This window comes from Diceros bicornis, chromosome 11 (genome assembly GCF_020826845.1).
Source record: "Diceros bicornis minor isolate mBicDic1 chromosome 11, mDicBic1.mat.cur, whole genome shotgun sequence".
In the NCBI taxonomy this organism is placed as follows: domain Eukaryota; kingdom Metazoa; phylum Chordata; class Mammalia; order Perissodactyla; family Rhinocerotidae; genus Diceros; species Diceros bicornis.
The window spans coordinates 33449668-33471697 of record NC_080750.1 but is presented as its reverse complement, the minus strand read 5'-3'; the positions used below and the strand labels follow the sequence as shown (position 1 = coordinate 33471697).

Below are 22030 nucleotides of genomic sequence, written 5' to 3'. Positions count from 1 at the left end.
ATCAGCCCCTTATTAATCAGGTAAAATTCAAATGAGATTTCTTTTCTTCCTTCAACTTCTCTGACAAACTTTTTCCTACCATGTTAGCCTTTTTTATAGGTCACAACTAGTTCAGAATATTGTTACAGGCGCACCCTAAACTGAGGGGCAGGGCTGCTACTCAGCTGGGTCCAAAAAGTGGAGCAGACAGAGCACTAGCCAAAAAGGATATTCTCAGGCCTTAAAATCTAATGGAATTTGCCCTGTCAAATGTCAGACTTGCTTGGGACCCATAACTCTTTTTTTCTTTTCTGATTTTACCCTTTTGGAATAGAAATGTCTATCCTGTGCCTTTCCCACCATTGTACTTTGGCAGCAGATAAAGAGGAATGTTGCCCCTGGATGAATCATACCCAAATCTCACCCATAACTGATTTAGATGATATTTGGATATTTTGCACTTAGAGTTGATGCTGGAATGGTTTAAGATTTTTGGAGATGTTGGAATGGGGTGAATGTATTTTGCATGTAAAAAGGATATGAATTTGGGGATGACAAAGCAAGAGTGCTGTGGGTTAAATTGTGTCTCCCCAAAATTCATATGTTGAAGTCTTAACCCCCATAACCTCAGAATATGACCTTATTTGGAGATAGGATCTTTACAGAGGTAATCAAGTTAAAATGAGGTTATTAGAATGGGCCCTAATCCAATACGACTGGTGTCCTTAGAAAAAGAGAAAATTGGGGCACAGAGATACAGATAGAGGGAGGATAATATGAAGAGACACTGGGAGGAGATGGCCGTCTACAAGCCAACGAGAGAGGCCTGGAACAGATCCTTCCCTCACAGCCCTAGGAAGAAACCAAGCCTGCTGACACCTTGATTTTGGACTTGCAGCCTCCAGAATTGTGAGACAATAAATTTCTGTTGTTTAAGCCACTCAGTTTGTGGTACTTTGCCATAGCAGTCCTAGCAAACTAATACAAACCCATTAATACTCACAATTTAACATAGAAAACATGTTAATATTTAAATCATAATGTTTATGTGATATTTTAACAGCTATTGATCATATTTTGCAGTAAGATATTGTTAAAGCTTTAATTTCCTCATAAAACATATTTAATAAAGGTACAATCATATCTTAATAGTCCTGTATTTCCTACACATATTCTGCACTTGTATTACTGATTAAAGGGAAAAACTCAAAATAGAATGCTCTGAAAGCGTATGCAAAAGAAAAAATAACTGAGGAGGTAATAGTAATTAGAGTTAATTGATAAATATACTAACAAATCATTTTCAGACTTTGGTTGAGCTTTAAATTTCAGAGCGGAAACCGTGATTGTAATATGCAACAGATCAATTCTTAAGAGAGAGAAAAGCTGATTTATTAAAAATACATAATCCCCTATCAGGTAAAACTGGTAAACAAATAACTAGGACTATGCCTGAAAGCCAGACTTCCTATTAACTCATTCAAGCTGGATTAACAGAAAACCCAAATAACAAGCAAAACAGGGTCATCTTTAAGTTATTCTGAGATCAGATTCCACTAAGATTTCTCCAGAGAACACTGCCAATTAAATAATATCACTATTCTTCATCATGAGAGCTTTTGCTTTTAGAATTTGAAACTACTTAAAAGGAAATCTCTGCTTAAACAGACATTGTACCTACATATACTATAAATGAACAAAGAAAACCAAGTAGATTAGAAAAACATCCAATCTTTTAGCTTTGATCCTTTTTTTTTGCATGCATTCTCAATGCCTTCCTTTTAAATAAAAAAGTTACTTCTTTTATATGTTGTATGGTTTAAAGCAAGACGATCAATTATCATCTAGTGAATTAGTGCTGAATAATTCCTTTTGTTATCCCAGGGTATTATTTTCAACCAGGAATGAGGCAGGTTGAATCAGCTCTTTGTACTGATGCCGATCAGAAGAGAGCCTTCTCCTACCTCTCACTTGCTCCTCTGCTCTTGTCTCCTTCACACCCATCATTTTCCCTGAGCAGCAGCAGCCTGAACAGGAGCCCTGGGAGTCAGGGATCACACATCCAAGAGCCTGAAGGATGGCTCCTTCTGGCGTGAGAGAGCCAGAGCCACCTGCTCTCTTCCAGATGCCAGTTGAAATCTCAGAAGAGGAGGCAAAATATTCTGATTCCCTTCTCCATCTCCTTCCCCATACCACCCGGTTCCCAAATGCGCTGACAGTCACAGTGTACTTGACATTAATAGGATGACTAGAAGTATTTATTGGGAAAGTTTTAATTTAAAGTTAATGAATGCAGCGTCATATCTTTGATACAAGCTGTGTGGTTACTCCCATTGAGCATGATGATATTCTCCTTGCCCCGCTGGGTGGAGCCTGCCTTTGACAACACCTTGTAGTGTGTGGAGGCACAGAGAACAATGGCACTCATCCTGCAGAGCATGGAGATCCCTGTCCAGATCTCTGCAAAGGAAGATGTGGCCCTGGGATACAGTCATTGAGGTGGAGTTGCAGCCACTGCATTCTTCAGGCTAGGAGGGACTGATAAGAAACATAAGCGCCGGGGCTGGCCCAGTGGTGTGGTGGTGAAGTTCAAGCACTCCGCTTCAGTGGCCCAGGGTTCACAGGTTCAGATCCAGGGAGTGGACCTACACACCACTCATCAAGCCGTGCTGTGGCGGCATCCCACATACAAAATAGAGGAGGATTGGCACACGTGTTAGCTCAGGGACAATCTTCCTCAAGGAAAAAGAGGAGGATTGGCAACAGATGTTAGCTCAGGGCCAACCTTCCTCACCAAAGAAAAAATAGGTGCCTCACTGACTCCTTGTGTAACGGGGGCAAAGCCAGCTTGGCCACTGAGAGACTGTATGCTTAACTTAATTTCTCTTGAAGCTGCAGTCCTGACAGATGACAAATGACTTACACAGCCAATGGGTGCTATTTTAACGCTTTCTAGGGAAGGGAGTTTGTTTGTTTGTTTTAACCTGTAGCCTCCCAGGAGCATGTTCTTCAACATCTAAGAGTCCATTGCTGGCCCAAGTCCAATTAGAGTGAGGCCTCCAGGTAGGCTTGACTGCAGTATATTAATGTTCAATATTTACAAGCAACCTCATTCGTGGCACTCAACTTGTGATATTTAGGGTTTAGGACCTTTTATTTCTCCAGCTGGTAGAGAAAAAAATAGCTTCAGCAAAGATCAGGTTGAACAGCTGCCCAGTCTTTGCTCCATCAGCCTTGACAAGGAGCACGGATACTGTCGTGGAACTTTCTAGTTCAGGAGGCAGGAACTTTCCCTACCTGTTCTCTGTCACTTCTGAAAGCTGGATCTGACTTTTCTGAAAATGGACTGTCTCTCTGCCAAAGCATATGCAGGATATTTGGACACATAGTCTCCTAGTTCTATGAACTATTAAATGCCACTTATGTACTTCAGGGAAGAGCCAATTATTTATGGAGTGGGGCATGACGGAAAGTCCCCTGGGGTGACAGGGGCATGTGAACAGTCCTTCCCTATAAGACACACTTTTAGGGATAGTTGAAGTAATTTACAAGGTAAAATTTTTCTGCTTAATTCCTATAAATCTCAATTTCCCATCTATAATTATAATAATAACTTACATTTATTGAATGCTTACTGTGTGCCAGGCACTGCTCAAAGCCTTTTAGGCGTAGTAATCCACTTAATTCTTGTAATATCTGTATGAGGTGGGATCTATTATTACATATAAATTAGAAATAAGACACATAACCACCTTGCAGGGTTTTGCAAGGATCAAATGACATAGGGCGTATGAAAACCTTGAGCACAAGTTTGTAGTTCTTTCTTTCCCACTTAATGACAGACTTGAAATGCAGCTCAGGTTTAAAGGATAAATTTGGGATGACAAGAGATAAAAGAAATACAATACGAATAAGTGAAATTGCCCTGTGGAAAGAAAACTTTGATAAAATAGATATTTGACTAGAAATCAAATTTGCATTCTCTAAACAGAGCTGTCACCAGCCTCTGATGAATTGGCAGAGTCTAAGGAAGAAAATTCTCCTGCGTTTGTGCTGATTTCTTCTGCCTAGCACCTAGACTTCAGAACATGTCAATTACTACTTCTCATCCTCTTTCGTTCTATTATTCATTCAATCAACAAATAGTTATTATGTACTTGCTATGTGCCAGTCCTTGGCATACGCACTAGGTATCAGGGGTGAACATCACACACTCTCTGCTCTCATGGAGCTTAAAGTCTAGTGGAGAAGACAGACCTTAATCAAGTTGTCCATGAATGTATAATTGCAAACAGAGATTTAATATGGCTTGGGGAACATAGGAAAAAGGCTTCCTGAAGAAGTAGGGCTTGAACTGAGAAGAAAGAGAAAAAACAGATTGTGTGGCAAATGGACAATATGAGAAATAATCATGGGATTTTGCCACATGGAGGTTACTAACGACCTCAGCAAGAGTTTTGTTGATGTGTCTAAAGTGGAAGCTAGACTGGCGTGTTCTAAGAGGGAGTGAGCAGGTTAAGAAATGCAGATAGTAAATTTAAAAATTTTTAAAAGCCCTCTTTCAAGAAGTTTGGTAGTGGGGCCGGCCCCGTGGCTTAGCGGTTAAGTGCACGCGCTCCGCTACCGGTGGCCCGGGTTCAGATCCCAGGCGCGCACCACCGCACCGCTTCTCTGGCCATGCTGAGGCCGCGTCCCACATACAGCAACTAGAAGGATGTGCAACTATGACATACAACTATCCACTGGGGCTTTGGGGAGAAAAAAGGAGGAGGATTGGCAACAGATGTTAGCAGAGAGCCGGTCTTCCTCAGCAAAAAGAGAAGGATTAGCACAGATGTTAGCTCAGGGCTGATCTTCCTCACAAAAAAAATAAATAAATAAACTAAAAAAAGAAGTTTGGTAGTGAAAAAGAGGAGAGGGAATGCTAGCTGGAGGGGGAGGGTCACAGGACAGAAATATAAGCTTAGCAGTTTAGCTTTCTGTCATCTCAGCTGCCCACCCCATCTCTGCCTATAATGAAAATAGCACATGGACAAGATAGTTGCCCAGAGTGACTGGTGTTTGGACAGGAACCAAAAGTGCACTCATACAAGAATATTCACTTGGTAAAATTTAATATATACAGACAAATAAAAATTCTGTTATAAAAAAACTCCTTTGGACAAGGCAGTAGCCTTAGGAAATATAATGCCTCTTTCATTTACAATGGAATTTTACATGTGTTTCAATTAAAAATATTTTTTAAATAATATTTTCCAGACACCCTGGACTAGCATAATTAGGCTAAACGTACATTGTTACAAATTTACTCTCTCTTAATATTGTGTGATACGAACAAATCTGTGTGCTAATGAGGTGGGCTAGCATTCTACTTTTAGTGGATTATATAGACCCATAGTATTTTACTGGTTGATTAAATTAAATATTCAGAGACAAAATTAACTCTTTCAAGCCACTAGCAGATTATTTCTGCTCTGGGAGTCAGTTGCTGCCGCTGCTGTTGCTGCTGAAGTGAATAAAACAGGCATCTGCAACATTGTAAAAAAGTCAAAAAAATAACTTGAGGATGACATTCTGCAGATTTATATTCCCCTTGAAGCCATTTATATCAACACAATTTTGAATGCATCTATTTTCATTGTCTTTCAACAAGTCATTCCGGCATTCACATTAATTGCATAAGAAAGCACATTAACTACCATTTTATTTATGAGAAAAGATTACTCTGCACTGTGGCTAAATGGACACCTTTAATAATTAAAAAATGAATATGAGACTAAGTACCTAACACTGCACCCACAGAGGGCAGTCACCCTCACCCGAAAGCCATGAAGAGCCTGATTTCATTCCAAGTATTAAATAGATAAAGTCACAGAAATTGATCCAAGTTATTTGTGGTATTTTCTCTGCTACTGTTTCTCTTGACATCCTCCCCTCTGGCTACTATATATTTTTCTACAAAGAAAATAATTAGGAAACAGCATGTCTAATAAACTCAGAGGCCGGGCACTGTTGATTAGATACGGAAACCACATTCTAAGAAAATGGAAGGAAGCCAGCCTGCACACCTGACTGTGGTATGTGAGACCCACTGACTAGAAATAGATTTTTTAGAGCTATTCAAGTTGGCCAGCCTGGATGCTAATCCCTTTCCCCAAAAACTGCGCAGAAGAAGAATGCCAGGGTTATTTTGGAAGCACAGAATTACAAGATCCGGAAGAAGCTGCTTCATCAGACAGACAGCTAGAAAATCCTGTTTGCAAAATAGCTCCTACTAGCTTCTTTTATGTCCGAAGTGAAACTCAATTTTGGCCAGAAAATGCGCTCCTGTCAGCGGTAAGGAAGAGACATGGTGTCTCTCCCTCCTATCGGAAACCCCATTGCCTGGATGAATGGACCGCGGGAGCGCAGTGTCTCATACGCACAGAGCTGACCCGGGGAACAGTCATTGTCGGTCTCCCAGCCCTCAGGGACAATCCCTTTGAGGCGCCCGGGGAGGACAGTATCCAGACCAGCTGGTCCGAGGCAGGCAGCCCGGGCTGCACGGTGGTGGCCACCGCTCTGGGTGCGAAGGTCAGTGAAGTAGCGGGGGTAAGGGCGCCAAGAAGCGGAGGGAAGAACTTCTGCACCCTGCTAGGTTTCGGGGCGCTAGGGCATATCTGGCGGCTCTTGGCGTCAACAAAGGAGAGACGGGAAGGGGCGGGGCAGAAGGTGGGCAGAGCCCCTTCCCCCCAGCAGCTTTTACCTGCTGCGGCTGAAGTGTAGCCACCGGCTCTTGCTGAGTCGGCGCATCCGCTCCGGACTGGACAGCAGCCACTGCCTGCACCTGCAGTTGAGCTGGCCCCTCTTTGGACAGGGTACCCTCCGAGCATCGCAGCTCCAAGGTCCCATGGCTGGGACTTCTCGGCGTCCTGCTGCTACGCCCCGGCAGCTTGTCGCGGCGTTAGCCTACCTGCTGCTGAGCTGCCCCGTGCTACAGGGACAGAAACTCTCGCCTGGGACTGAGCCTCACCCGGCGCCCTACCCGCCCACCTCGGGTGCACTCGGCTGCAGCAGCCCCGACGGTCCCAGCGTCCTGATCGCCAACCCTGGGCTTCGGGTGCCCGCGGGGCGCTCGCTTTGGCTCGACCCGCTCCGGGACCTGGTGATTCGAGTGCAGCCGGGCGACCGGTGCCAGGTGATGGTGCTGGACGTCCTGCCGCTGCACCACGGCGCGCTCTCCCCGCGCCGCTTCCCCTGCGCCTTCGGGCCCCGCCAGGTCCAGTACACTCATTTCGGCTCCCGCAGCCCCGGACGCGCCCGGGTGCGGCTGCAGCTGCTCTATGAGGCCCCGACTTACACGCTGGCGCTGCCGTTCACGCTGGCGGTACTCGTGGTCTTCCCTCAGCTGGAGCTGGTGACACGCAACAGGCCTTTGGCGGTGGAGAAGCGGCGGGGCTGGAGCCAGGCCATCGACGGGAGAGTGCTGGACTTCGCCTCCCTGGAGTCCCGAGCCGCGGCCGCCCGCAGGTGCCGGCTCACCCCTCTTCCACCCGAGGGCGGCCCACCGCCCAAGTATGGGCGTCTGGTGGACGCCGTGGGGGTCCCTCTCCCCAGGGGCAAGGGCGTAGACTGTGAGGCTTTTGTCCGGGCCGGGGTGCGCTACCAGCACACTGCCACCACCCCCTCGCCCAACCGGGACTATGTGCCCATGAAGGCGGAGCTGCTAGCGCCAGAGGACGGAGGCGCTGGGTCAGAGGAGGTGCTGCTCCGAGAGCACTTCCAGCTGCTGGTGAGGATCCTCGAGGGAGCGGAGAACAGGGCGCCCAGGCCCAGCTTCGAGGCCCTGATGATGATGGAAGTCGATCAGTTCCAGCTGACAGCTCTGACGCCTGATGCACTGGCTGCGGAAGATATCGAGTCAGACCACGATGACCTGGTCTTCAACATTCTCAATGCCCCCACAACCACTCCAAGGCACCAGGGCTACGTGGTCAGCACTGACGACCCCCTGGGCCTTCCAGTTTCCTTCTTCACCCAGCGGGAGCTGCGGGAGCTGAAAATTGCCTATCAGCCCCCTACAGAGAAATTGGATGGGGAGCACCTCTTCCAGCTGGAGCTGGAGGTGGTGGACGGAGATGGCGCCACCTCAGATCCCTTTGCCTTCATGGTGCTAGTGAAGTCTATGAACACCCTGGCCCCAGTGGCTAGCTGTAACCGGGGACTACTGCTTTTTGAAGGTCAATCAAGGCCCCTGTCCAGCGCCCACAGCCTTCAGGTCAGTGACAATGATAGCCTGGAAGAGGTGAAAGTGGCTGTAGTCAGGGGCTTGAGACATGGGCAGCTGGTGGTGCTTGGGGCACCTGCTGGGTGCAAGCATTTCACACCAGTGGACCTGGCAGCAGGGCGAGTGGTGTACCAGCATGACGGCAGCAACACCTACAGTGACAACATCATCTTCCGGATGGAGGACGGGAACCACCAGGTAGAATTCCTCTTCCCCGTCACCATCGTACCTGTTGATGATGAACCACCAATGGTCAGTGCTAACACTGGGCTCTCAGTGACCGAAGGGCAGGTCGTCCAGATCTCCCCCTTTGTCCTGAGTGCTACAGATATTGACTCTGAGGACTCAACCATCTGCTTTGTGCTGGAGTGCCAGCCTCTGGAAGAAAAAGAGGAAGAAAGAGGGTGGAATCTGGCCGCTAGTTCCTCCCACTCAGGTCAGCACCTGGGGGAGATGCTGCTGCGGCAGGTTGAACCACCTCTGTCCCTTGAAGATAAAGACTGGCATTATGTGGAAAAAGAAGGACTTTATGAGAAAGTAGTAACTGAGTGGCTTCAGCGAGACATAATGGAAGGGAGACTCTTCTACCGCTATCTTGGACCCCATAGTCCTCAATCTGTAGTGACCCAGCTGACTTTCCGTGTTCAGGATGACCATGACCCTCCCAATCTATCCAACCAGCACTTCTTCACCATCAAGGTCCAACCAGTGGATCTGCAGAGGCCAGAGCTGTTTCCAGGGACTACACTGGAAATGACTGTGCAAGAATACCAACTCACTCATTTCCGGAAGAAATTCCTCCAGTACATTGACCAGGACTCAGATGACCAGAACCTGTGGTACACCCTATTGACACCTCCAACTGACACAGATGGCAACCACCCAGTCCAGGCTGGAGAAATTGTGCTCACTGATTCACCAGACATGCCCATCATGCACTTTACCCAGGCCCAGGTAAATCACCACAAAGTTGCCTACCAGCCTCCGCAGAAGAAGCTGGGTATTGTACCGCGGGTTGTGCAGTTCACCTACCAGGTGGAGGATGCTACAGGCAATAGTGTACCAGGCACATTCACATTATTCCTGAAGCCTGTGGACAGCCAGCCTCCAGTAGTCACCAACAGAGGCTTTGCTGTCTTAGAGGGAGAAAGCTTTATCCTCAGCAGTAATGAGCTGGATGTTACAGACCCTGACACAGACATTGACCAGATTGTCTTCATGTTAGTCTGGGGTCCTCAACATGGACACTTGCAGTACTTAAAAAAATGTATGGTTCCAGGGGAATCTTTCATGCAAGCTGATATTATTAATGGGAGTGTCTCTTACCAGCACGGCAGAGACCAGACTACCAGTGACACCTTCCATCTAGAGGTAAGTGACAGGGTGCACCATGTACCCATCACTGTCCAGATTTCTGTGCATCCCACTGCAGCTGACAAAAGTCCCAGGATCTCTTTTACAGGTAGTTCATTATTAGACGTTTCCATAGATGTACTAGAGAATACAGCCACTGAGATTACCATGGGCATCATCCATGGCAAAAAGAAGGGTACAAGTGACTTGATGCTGTCTTTCACTGTGGAAGACAGTCCCAAATTGGGCACTATTCTGATGAAAGGTTTACCCACAGAACGATTCACCCAAGAGGACCTCATCAGTGGGACAGTAGTCTATGTCCACAATGGAGGTGAAGTTGGTTTCCAGAAGCAGCATGATGCCTTCAGCTTTGCTGTCTGCAAAGATTCTTATCAATGGGTGGTTGGAGACAGCATAGTGGAGAGAGTGCAGGTGCAAGTGGTAGTGCTGCCTGTGGACAATGTGGTCCCCAAGGTCTTGGTGAGAGAGTCATACGTTGTTTATGAAGGTGGGAAGAGCCCCTTGACCTTAGAACATCTCAGCATTGAAGATGTGGACACTCCGCAAGATGAAATCCTATGCATAGTGACTGGGCAACCAGCCTTTGGCTACCTGGAAAATATTGCACCAACTCCTGGCTCAGATGTGTTGCAGGCTGGTAGCCCCATCAGTGCTTTCTCTATCAGAGATATCCAGATGAAGCATATCAATTACGTACAGAGTATCCACAGGGGGGTAGAGCCACAAGACGATCAATTCACCTTTTATTGCTCTGATGGCATCAACTTCTCCCCAAATATCTTCTTCCCTATAATCATCTTACCCACCAATGATGAACAGCCTGAACTTTTTGCCCATAAGTTTGTGGTATTAGAGGGGATGAGCTTGGTCATAGACACCCCACTGCTCAATGGGGCAGATGCTGACTTGCCACCAAATGAGCTTCACTTTCAACTCACAGCCCTCCCTCAGCATGGACGAATCATACAGCAGCTGGCCACAGGCAGCCAGCCCATCCACGGCTTCACCTTACAGGAGATCCAAGAGGCCTCCACCATTGTGTATGAGCATGATGACTCTGAGACCACAGAGGACAGTTTTGAGGTCTTGCTGAGTGATGGCAAGCATACTACCCACAGGAAGGTACCCATTGTGGTGATCCTGGTGGATGATGAGACCCCTCGGCTGACCATCAATGATGGGCTGGAAGTAGAGATTGGACACACTGAGGTCATCACAAATCGGGTCCTCAAGGCCACAGATCTTGACTCAGATGAGAAGAGCCTCAGTTTTGTGCTCCGTTCTGGGCCTCAACAAGGGCTTCTACAGCGACTGAGACAAGCTGGAAGGGAAGTGGGGAATGATCTCACCCTGGGAATGAACTTTACCCAGGATGAGATTGACAGAGGCCTCATCTGTTATACCCACACAGGTCAAGAAGGAATTCTTGACCTTATCAAGTTTGATGTGACTGATGGAATTAACCTTTTGACAGATCGCTACTTCTATGTCACCATTGGCAGCTTAGACAGGGTCTTCCCTGAGGTGGTCAGCAAAGGGGTCACCTTGACAGAAGGTAGCAGAGTGGCCATCGCTGCTGATCTGCTTAGCACCAGTGACTTCAATAGCTCTGATGAAGAGCTTCTCTTTAGCATCACACGAGCTCCTAGCCTGGGGCACTTGGAAAGCTCTGACCACCCTGGGGAACCTATTACCTCTTTCACTCAGTTTCAGTTGGCTGGCAACAAAATATCCTATGTCCACGCTTCAAATGATGAGATAAAGATAGACAGCTTTGAGTTTCAAGTGACTGATGGACACAACCTTGTGTTCCGAATCTTCAGGATCTTCATCACAGATATGGAAGATAAGAAACCCATCTTGACCATCCATAAACTAATATTGCAGGAAGGAGAAAGCAAACTGATCACTCCCTTTGAGTTGACAGTGGAAGACAAGGATACCCCAGATGATCTTCTGCTCTTTACCATCACCCAGGTCCCCATCCACGGCAGGATTTTGCATAATAGCAGCCGTCCTGTGACCACCTTCACCAAACGGGACCTGCACAAGAACCTGATTAGCTACTGGCACGATGGCAGTGAGGCGACTGAAGACAGTTTCTCCTTGACTGTAACAGATGGCACTCATGCTGATTTCTATGTCTTCCCAGACACTGCCCTGGAGACACACAAACCTCAAGTAATGAAGATCCACATAAGCTCTCTAGACAACAGGCTCCCTCAGATTGCCATCAACAAGGCTGCCCCAGCTTTGAAGCACCTTGACACTGGACACGTGGGCTTCCTAATTACTAGCAAGTCTCTGAAGGCAGAGGATCAGGACAGTTCCCACAGGCTCCTGAAGTATAAAGTGACCAGAGGACCAAAGCATGGCTTCATTATCAACACCGGCCTTGGAAATGAGAGCACTCGAGTCTTTACACAAGGTTAGTGTACAGTGTCCCCTGGTGCTTCTGTCCCTCTCCTTGAGTGGATCAGATCTCTTAGTTCTTTGTAAAATTGGCCTGACCTCAGTCCATTTGCAGAAAGAACGAAATACAGTGGAATGTGAAATTACTCGTATAATGAAAATGGCAGCAAGTCCTTTTTCAGCTATTTCATCAGAATCCTCATTTAATAGGAACGTTCAGACACTTAATAAGGCTTGTAGTTGTGCCTTAAAACTACAAACGCAGGTGGACAGCTTCTGCTCCTGAAATATTGTAAGATAAGGTTGTGTTAATTTTGATAATATCAGTTTAATTTTGAATTTTAAGTAAAGAATGACATATCTAGGAACCATTTGTATAGTTTATCAGTAAGTCTAGACTTCCGAAGATGATATTTGGTATTTACATTTTGGATATAAGTATTACACTGCACATGTTATTATACTATTCGAATGTACTTTCTGCATCTAAATAAAAAGCATAGAACTAAGTTTGCCTAAGTATGTGGGGGGATATGTTTTAAAGATCAATTTTCTTTTATATCTGTTGTTACTACTAATGGTGAACTAGGGGCAGGTCCCTCTCCTTTCCCAGGTGATGTGACACCTGGTGCCTTTTAGCTGCTCTTTACGTTGCCCTAGACCGTTTTTTGTGTAGCTCTATGCATGAGATGTAAAGAAATGCATGAAATTTCCCACAAATGATACATATAAACCTAGATGCCATCTTAGAGTAAAACTTATGAAGGATGTTTAAAAAACAGTTTAGCTACATTTTCAGAATTGCTTCTAAAGCAAATGAAATCACATGTGGTTCTATAAGAATTGTTCTTATAAATAAACACCCCCAAAATGCAAATTGTCTTTAAAATACTAGTAACCACCAATACAAAAACACAATTATAGACCCAACTGATAAATTTTTAAAAATCCAAGAGAATAAGCAATCGAAAAATACCATGATTTTATTCTCATTTTCTTGTTTATTAGAATGCAGCAGTTATTCTTGTTTAATTCATTTCAACAAACAGTTAATGAGTATCCACCATTATGTCAAGCTCCATGCTTGTGCAGAAGACCTAAAACCAGATGGACTTAGCTCTCTGTAGAGGCGAGGATGTCATAAAGCATGCATAGCTAGAACATCCTCCTTGTTGGGCATGATCCCAGAGATCATGCACATAGTAGCACAGTAACAAAGTTTTGAACTAAAGTTCTATTTTCACCATTGTAACTTTAAGAAAAAGTTAGATTCGTGTTCACTCAGTCATTTTTAAACATTTAGATTCGTGTTCATTTAATCTCTTTAAATTTTATTTATTGTAGTGTTTTTATGACCTATTAAAACACTGAAGTTCTTAACGTACTCATTTTCTGTTGTGCCAATATGACTTGTGTGGTGCTCACTCTTTTATTAGCTGACATTGATGAGATGAGGATCCACTATGTCTTGAATGAAGGCAGCAAGGCAACAGAAGATGTCTTCTACTTCTCTGTTGAAGACAACGGTAAGTCAATATTGAAACCTTAAAAGGGAGTCTTGGTTAATTAAAATCAATATGAAAATGGAAAAAATTAAATCATTTATATAGTAATCACAATCAGTAATGTCATAATATCAACAAATGAATTTTTTGTTCTATTTGTGGTCCTATGCCAAATGATTCTTGACAATCACTTTTTAGGAAGGGAAAGCAATGAGGAATTTCAATAATGAGATATGAAGTATTTTACCTGACTTGTATCATGTGTGACATCCTAGAGGCAAGTAAATGTTCTCTTCAGGGGGCTTTGAGAATCTAGCTGGTGGTTTCTACCATTCTGAAACAAATTGGAAAATCCACCTTTAGATTTTGTTAGGATTTTCAGCTCCAGAACTGAATCTTAGTGGCTCCCTGATCTCAGAATTGTAATCTTCCTGGATGGCGTGAAAAATATGTTGATTGACATAGGGGAAAACTTGCTAAAAAAATTGCCTATTTATGCTGCACCTATGTCTGTTTACTGTGTCTTCAAAGTAGGATAATGGTCAGCAACTAGTTAACAGAAGGCACTCACTTTACACAGCTGGGGATATGCTCATTATGCGGTCAAAGAAAATCGTTTTGCAGTATGACAGGATAATTGCAGAAATAATGTCTATGTGCTGCTTGCCACTCAATAACCTCTTTCAGGATAAATCATCACTCATTTCCAGTAAGCAGCATGCGTTTTCTTCCTAAATCATGTGTAATCAGTCAGGACTGTATTTATTGGAAAGCAGTCCTGTATGAAAGGCCATATGATGTACTGAGTTTGGATCCCAACTTGCCCCACGTAACCTTGAATGAGTTGCCCTGCCTGTGGTTCATTTCCCTATCTACAAAATGATGATCTTCATACCTCTTTCAAAGGGTTGCCAAGAGGATTAAGTGAGATAATATACGTAAAGCATTTGGCACAAAGTAGGTGCCATTAATAGTTAGTTACCTTCTCCTCTTCTGATGAGACTAACTGCAGTGGGAACCACTGATCGCTCCTCTCCATCTTCTCGCTTAAAGGTTAAAAACGAATCTTTCCTTCCTTCCCCAAGTTCTCAAGAATCAAAGTCACTAAAAAGATAAGGATGAATTTAAGCCTTTTAAACTGAAGCAGTAAAGTAAAGCATATGTAAGATTCAAATAGTTTACAGCGACTAATTTCCTTTCTCTTTTTGAGAAGGATATACCCTAAAAAGACGTACGTCTGACTTGGATGCTATGCTTTCTGGGCAACATTAGAAACAAGAATCAGTCTGTGATGATAAATAATGTGAACTTTACATAGCTACCTTTTGTGAGTGCCTTCTGTGGGCCAGGCAGTGTTTATATCCTTTTGATCTTCACTGCAAAATATGAGGTAAATGTTATGATGCCCATTTAAAAATGAAGGCACCAAGGTTTAATAACTTGCCTGAAGTGATACAGGTAGTAAGCAGGTGAGCTGGAATCAAACCCAGGTCTTGCCGATTCCAAAGCCGGGGCTCTTAACCGCTAATGCGATGCCGCCTCTGCTTTGGCAAGCCGAAACCACAAACAGAAGGTGGAGAACAGGGCAAAGACAGCACTGACAAAGAGGCACCTTGTAATTTAAAGTGATAAGAATGATCAAACACAGCCTGCAAAACATTTGAAGACACATTTGCTCATATGCATATCCATAAGCTAAGTAAATATTTATGCATTCATTTATTCAGTGGATTTTTTTTATTGCCTTCTGAGCGCCATGCACAGAGCTAAGATTCACGTCTGCCCATGATGAGCATTCTTGGAATAGCTTACAACTGTTGGTGAAGGATTCATGAATCTATTTCTTTACAATAGTCAACTTAATCTCTTTTTCTTTTAAAATATCCCCACTTTTAAAATATTTCCCAAATGGAATGTTTAATGAATCTTACAATTTCCTCATCCTTTCCAGCTTGTAGAGGCTGTCCCATTCCTCCATCTTCAAAGCCAGAAGTGGCGGAGTCCTTCTCATGCTGCTTACTCTGACACTCACTTTCCTGCCTCCCTCTTTCACTTAAAAGAACTCTTGTAATTACATTGGTCTCACCCAGGTAACCCAGGCTAATCTCTCCCGTCTCAAAATCCTTAATTTAATCACATCTGCAAAGTCCTTTTTGCCGTGTAATATAACATATTCTCAGGTTCCTGGAATTCAGATGCAGACGTTAGCGGGCCATTATTCTGCCTTCCACAAGTATTAAAGGAATCAACACACATAAGGCACTTCAAACAGTGCCTAGCACATAGCAGCACTCAATAAATGTGATTATCGTTAGAATTATCAGCTGGGACACCAAATTTTTAATTTTTCTTCTTCTAGGTAAAAAGAAACTTAATCATTTATTCCCAGAAATCTATAATTAGATCACTTGATTATATAAGGTCAACTTTTAGACTATTGTGGTGAATTACCTTATGGGGGTACTGCCTGGAAACTTTGGTATCTCACCTCTTTTTCTCTGCCCACTTAAAAACTGATTTCATATTCGTTAGAAGTCCACTAAGGAGGCAAAGGAAGAAGAGGAAGTAACTTAAAGCCACGGTTCTAGTCTTTGCAGCTACATGTACAGCTGCTGCACACGGGAATCTCTTGCCTATCCACGTGTTGTTTTCTATATCAATTGCGCCTTTTTCTTTTGCTCTGCTATAGTTAAACTAGGTAACATATACCAAAAATGTAATATGATGCCTAGCATATATCAATTCCCCAATAAATATGAATTTTCTTCTCTTCTTTCCTCTCACATACTTATGAACATAATTATACTTGTGTACAAAGCTTAATTGGGAATTCAAATTGGAAACTTTTAACAATGAGCTTGGTTTGTATGTTCCATCAATTTCTGCAGTTTTGAGTAATCCTGATTAAGGGGATTTCAGTATAAGATCTCAGTCTACTTTATAACATCGGTGGTAAATTTCGTTATATGCAAGGTTATCACTCAAGCCACTGGTAAGATAGCATATTTTGGATTTCTAAAGCTCTTAACTGTACCAGTTAAGCATACTGCCCAAATCAGTGATCTTCCTCTCCCTAAGTCACTATACTCATAGATTTGTCTTGAAATTTTGTGTAACTCTCCTGTATATAATAATGAATGGGTCTTTTCCACTTACCATATAACAATATTACCTTAAATTTGTATAGCACTTAATATTCTTACAAAGTGTTTTACAAATGTTATTCCATTTGATCCTTACCACAACCTGTGAGATAGGAATTGTTATCTCAAATTTTAAGGTGAGGAAATGGGCTTGTGGAGTCAAATAATCCATACAAAGGAAACATCTGAGGAACCAAGTCAGTTCTTTTCAATAAGCCACACCACACCGAATAGCTATATGGGAGTGAGACAATTTTATTTTGGGGAGGTATTGTGGATATTTAGCCTTCTTCTTGAGACCAGTATCAGATTGTTTCATTTTCTTTTAAATTATTCAGTGTTTAATTTGATTAACACTATGCATTTTAACATTTGAATTTGACCTGATACTTGCCTTATGATCCATATGAGTACCAACTTCCTGTTTCAGTTGGCTGTCTTTTTCAAGCAAGGTATGAAAATAAGGTAAAAGGGATAAAATGGTTTTTCCCAAGCCAGTGATCGAGCTAACCATAAATGCAGTGAGTCTGCCTTAACATTCAGTTAGGGTAACATCACACTTGCTTACAACTTTAAACTCTAGAAGCCGTCTAAGAATTCAAAAGCAAGGCAGAAATGTCTCTGAGTAGTCAAACTGTCAAAATTCATGGCCCAAAATTTTCACACCTGACTCAAAGAAGCCCTTTCTTGGAGTCTATTTACTCTTATTTCCCAAACAATTCTACTTTTATTTTAAATAAAAACAGTGGGAAGAAGAGAGTAGGCATTAAAGGCAAAGAATGCAGAAGACATAGATAAAAAGGAGCAGATAAAGACTTCAAATTTGTGAGAATTCAAGAGACAACATAGTGATGGGACAAAATGCTCAACATATTTCTACATCTACTTATATAGCAGAAGGCAAAGCTGTAGTAAGACTAAAACATTTTGCAGGCCTTCAAGATGATGTCATAATAAATCTATATTTGTAAATATGGGAAAAGGTTCATAATGTGTTGTTTAATGCAGAAAGCCAGGTAGAAAACTGTGTAAAGATGTAAAGGAGGATTACATTTTCATACATACATATATATACACATATATGCATCAGAAAAGGTCTAAAGTATATATAGCAAGATGTTTAAAATAGTTTATAATAACAGTGATAGATTATGTTGTTCTTATTTCTTTTGACTTTTCTTGTGTAAATGTTTTACAACAACTACTATTATTGTCAGAAAAAGCAATTTCCATTTAAGGAAAAAGAACACTTGAATACATCACAACCAACTTGGTTCAATAATATTGATTTAAATGGCTAACTATGTTATTCTGGCTTATAAATAATTCAAAAATGTCCCCCTTAATAATGTAATGGATTCAAAAGTCCAAATAAAAGAGAATTAGGGTGGATTCTTCTCGGTGGGAAGGAATCAACAATTATACTTGCTGCCGACTCTTTCTTTCATGAGTCCTTCCTGCTTGTATCTTTTATTCCTTTATAAATGGTGACCAAAAATGAATTGTTAGCCCTTGGGCAAGCTACAAGCAAGGCAGGCCCAGAGGCAATGGAGCAGACAGCTAGGGGGACAGACAAAGCTCACCACCAGTGTTCCCAGGTTCAATAGAGCCAATCTGTGGAAGAATTAGTTCAGAGCCATAAAGTGTAGGAAATAGCTACTGAGGGCTGGGTTGCTGATCCCTTGCTAATCAAATTTTATATCATCCACTCTCCCTCGTGAGATACGCTAGATAATCTTCCCTTTGTGCCACTTGTGATCCAATTTGATTTTTTTCATTTTTGTTTTATGCTGAAACCATTGATTCTTTATAGAAAGATGGAAAAAGTACTTCCTATTTACCTTTTGATCACCTTACAAGCCATCCAGACAGTCACCTCAGCCATATTTCCTGTTTTTGTTGTGGAGGCCAGGCCTGGAGTTCAACTGTTGCTGCCGGCGATTTTTTGCTACAGATTAATTCTTGTAGAAATGGCGATACCTTTTCACAACACCCAGGATTGAGTCATTTTTAGGAGAGTATTTGATGAACGAGAGCATGGTAAGGAACAATATTGAAGACTACATTATTATGGTACACTATTAGAGCCTTGTTTTTGGCATTATTAATTATACTGCCAACTAAAAGCTTTAAATCTAAAATTCTGTGTAAAAATACATGAATCTACAGGCATTTTTAACATAAGCAGTCTAAAAATTTTTAAATGACCTATAATTCCTCCACCAGGTAACTGCTATAAACATTTTGTGTGTGTGTATGTATATGAGGAAGATTAGCCCTGAGCTAACATCTGTTGCCAATCCTCCTCTTTTTGCTGAGGAAGATTGGTCCTGGGCTAACGTCCGTGCCCATCTTCCTCTACTTTATACAGGATGCAGCCACAGCATGGCTTGGCAAGTGGTGTGTCAGTGCGCACCCGGGAACCAAACCTGCAAACCCCGGGCCGCCCAAGCAGAGCGCACGCACTTAACCTCTATGCCACCAGACCGGCCCCCTATAAACATTTTGTAAAAATACCTAATCCCTTTTCCAAAAGAGGAATTGTTTTTTCTATTTTCTTCCAAAAAGAAAATTATTCACATAGCAGAATATATATGTTTATCCTTTTTTCTTGTGAGGAAGATCAGCCCTGAGCTAACATCCGATGCCAATCTTCCTCTTTTTGCTGAGGAAGATTGGCCCTGGGCTAACATCCGTGCCCATCTTCCTCTGCTTTATATGTGTGACGCCTTCCACAGCATGGCTTGACAAGCAGTACGTCAATCCGCGCCTGGGATGCGAACCAGCAAACCCCAGGCTGCGAAAGTGGAGCACAGGCACTTAACCGCTACACCACCAGGCCAGCCCTTTTTATTTACATGAAAGAGATAATTTTTTATGCTTGACTCTGAGCCTTGCCTGCTTTTACTTAAAATGTATGTCTATAATATATATATATGTGTGTGTATGTATATATATAATGAACTAGCACAAACAGATCTACCTTATCTGCCTTACTCTTCTTTTTTTTTTTTTTGTGAGAAAGATCAGCTATGTGCTAACATCTGCCAATCCTCCTCTTTTTTTTGCTGAGGAAGACTGGCCCTGGGCTAACATCCATGCCCATCTTCCTCCACTTTATATGGGATGCCACCACAGCATGGCTCGCCAAGCTGTGCGTCGGTGCGCGCCCAGGATCCAAACTGGAGAACCCCAGGCCGCCGCAGCGGAGCACGCACCCTTAACCACTTGCGCCACCAAGCCAGCCCTCTATCTGCCTTGTTCTTTTTAAACAGCTCTATAATGTTTCGTTTGATGGCTATATTGTAGCTTAATTAACTACTTACCTAGTAAAAGGTATTTTTTCTCTCTAATTTTCAACGCTGCTATGAGCTTAACCTTGGCCTACATTTGTGAATGCATACTTCTTCTTAGCAAAGGAAATATTGATTTAATTTGGATATTTGCGTGTCTAAATATTCTACCATTTTCCTAAATGTCATAGTTGCTTCAGACATAGAAGCCTTTTTCATACAAAGATGCCAAGACAGGCATGTGGCTGAGGCAGAAAATGCATGAGCAGTTTATTCCAAAATTAACTATTAATCCTTAGAAGTTAAAAAGCATGAGCAGAGAAAAAAAAAACACAAGCAAAGGCTTTTTTGCTGGTAGATGCTCCAAGAAACACCCCCAAACTGTATGCCCAGTCGGTTCTTGCCTCCTTGGCTCTGCCAGGGCTGACTCTGGAGGAGTGTCTACCTTTGGTGTTTTCAAGATCTGTCGTGGTGAACTTGTGAGGATTGAGTCTGCAGTTTCAAATGAAGTCTGCAGGTACAGTGAACTGCCCAAGATGGACTGCTCCTGTGAGTATTAGTCAAAACAGGTTTTGCTAATTTCTAGCCCACTAGTCAGTGGGGTCGTGAGCAGCACTCTGCAGTGACAATGAGAGAGACAGGGCAACCTCATCCTCTTATATGTCACATGGCAGAGTTGGGTGTGGTCACAACATTTTACAAAATACTGTACATCAATCCTGCGTGCGTGACTATTGCACCTTATTCAGAATGTGGGAACAAATAGCTTTCAAACCTTCTAATTCTAGATAATGCCCACACCTTATTTTGTATAATGTTGGCTTGCTTATGCTTGAAAAAAATAGCTGCTTTTCCCATATACTTAGAACTCTTTACACCTAGTTTCCACATAGAAAATTAAGTGGGGATTCGAAACAAAAGTTCTTCAGATATTGAGGTAAAAGTGAGATGATTTCCAGATGGTTTTCTCAGTTCTCTATTTTATTCTGCTAGTGCTAAAACATCTCTAATGTTTTTTGCCATATTTTTTAAAAAATAAAAATAATATGTGCACAAATAAAATAAATTAAAATAGTACAGAAGAGTATAAAATAAAAAGCAAAACTCTTCTTTCCTGTTCCCATCCATAGCCCTATTCCAGAAGAAACTAAAAACGTGTGTATATGTGCGTGTGTGTGTGTGTGTGTTTAGCACATACACATAGCTCCAGCTGTAATTATGTTTTCCATTAATTTTTAAAGTCCTAGAAGTCTGGAACATAACAGATAAACTTAGATTTTATTTACTTATTGTCTAAGTTTTAATCTTTATGTAAGAGGAAGCTGTTTACAGCTTGGGCTGTGTATACTAGGTAAACAGGAAGAGGAGATAATCTGGCTTATTAAATTGATATGGACTATCAAATCATATAATCCTGATCATAACATGTGTTAGAATTAAATGCCTGCCCGACAGTACCTGATATATAATAGGTGCTCAAACATATTGGTTGAATAAAAGGTTAAACACAAATTCATGAAAAAATTACCAAATCTCAAATTCATTTTGTGCTTTGCAGAGGCTGAATGTTTAGTTGTAGTTGTGATTTAAAAAATAATGTTGATCATAATTGTAGATGATTCAGAAGGAGGCTTTTTGAAAATGAAAAATAAATGTATTGTGGAGTTTATGATCCACAACAAATAGCCTGAAAGGAAAACAGCTTTGGTCTCTTTATATTTGAATATTTGCATGAGAGCATTTTTGTCCATTTTTTCTCCACATCAAATAAAACACGGGCTTATTTTTTCACCATGATTTATTTTTTTAAACCATGCAATTCCATGTATAAAAATAGAAATCCATCTTGAGCATGCAATAACCTATGAAAGCTCTGGAACAAGAAAATAATCACACTTCACAAAGATGATTAATGAAAGGAGAAAACATTTCTGAAAGAAAAGAAATATTATGAATGTTGTTCTTTTAATATTCTCTACTACCAAATCAATACCTACTATACTCAGGAGTGTGGCATTTATAGCTCGCTAATGTATATCCCTTTTCATTTTCCAG

The 22030-nt window shown here is 42.4% G+C and overlaps 1 protein-coding gene across 1 annotated transcript in view; it reads left to right on the top strand.

The window, feature by feature from the left end:
- Nucleotides 1-6868: 6868 nt before the first annotated feature.
- The window catches only part of FREM3 (FRAS1 related extracellular matrix 3), a 77316-nt gene continuing 62154 nt past the window's right edge, over nucleotides 6869-22030 (top strand). Inside the window, exons 1-2 of the mRNA XM_058550131.1 lie at nucleotides 6869-12050; nucleotides 13471-13560. Of these exons, the coding sequence (XP_058406114.1) occupies nucleotides 6869-12050; nucleotides 13471-13560 (5272 nt within the window). The remainder of the gene's footprint in view (nucleotides 12051-13470; nucleotides 13561-22030) is intronic.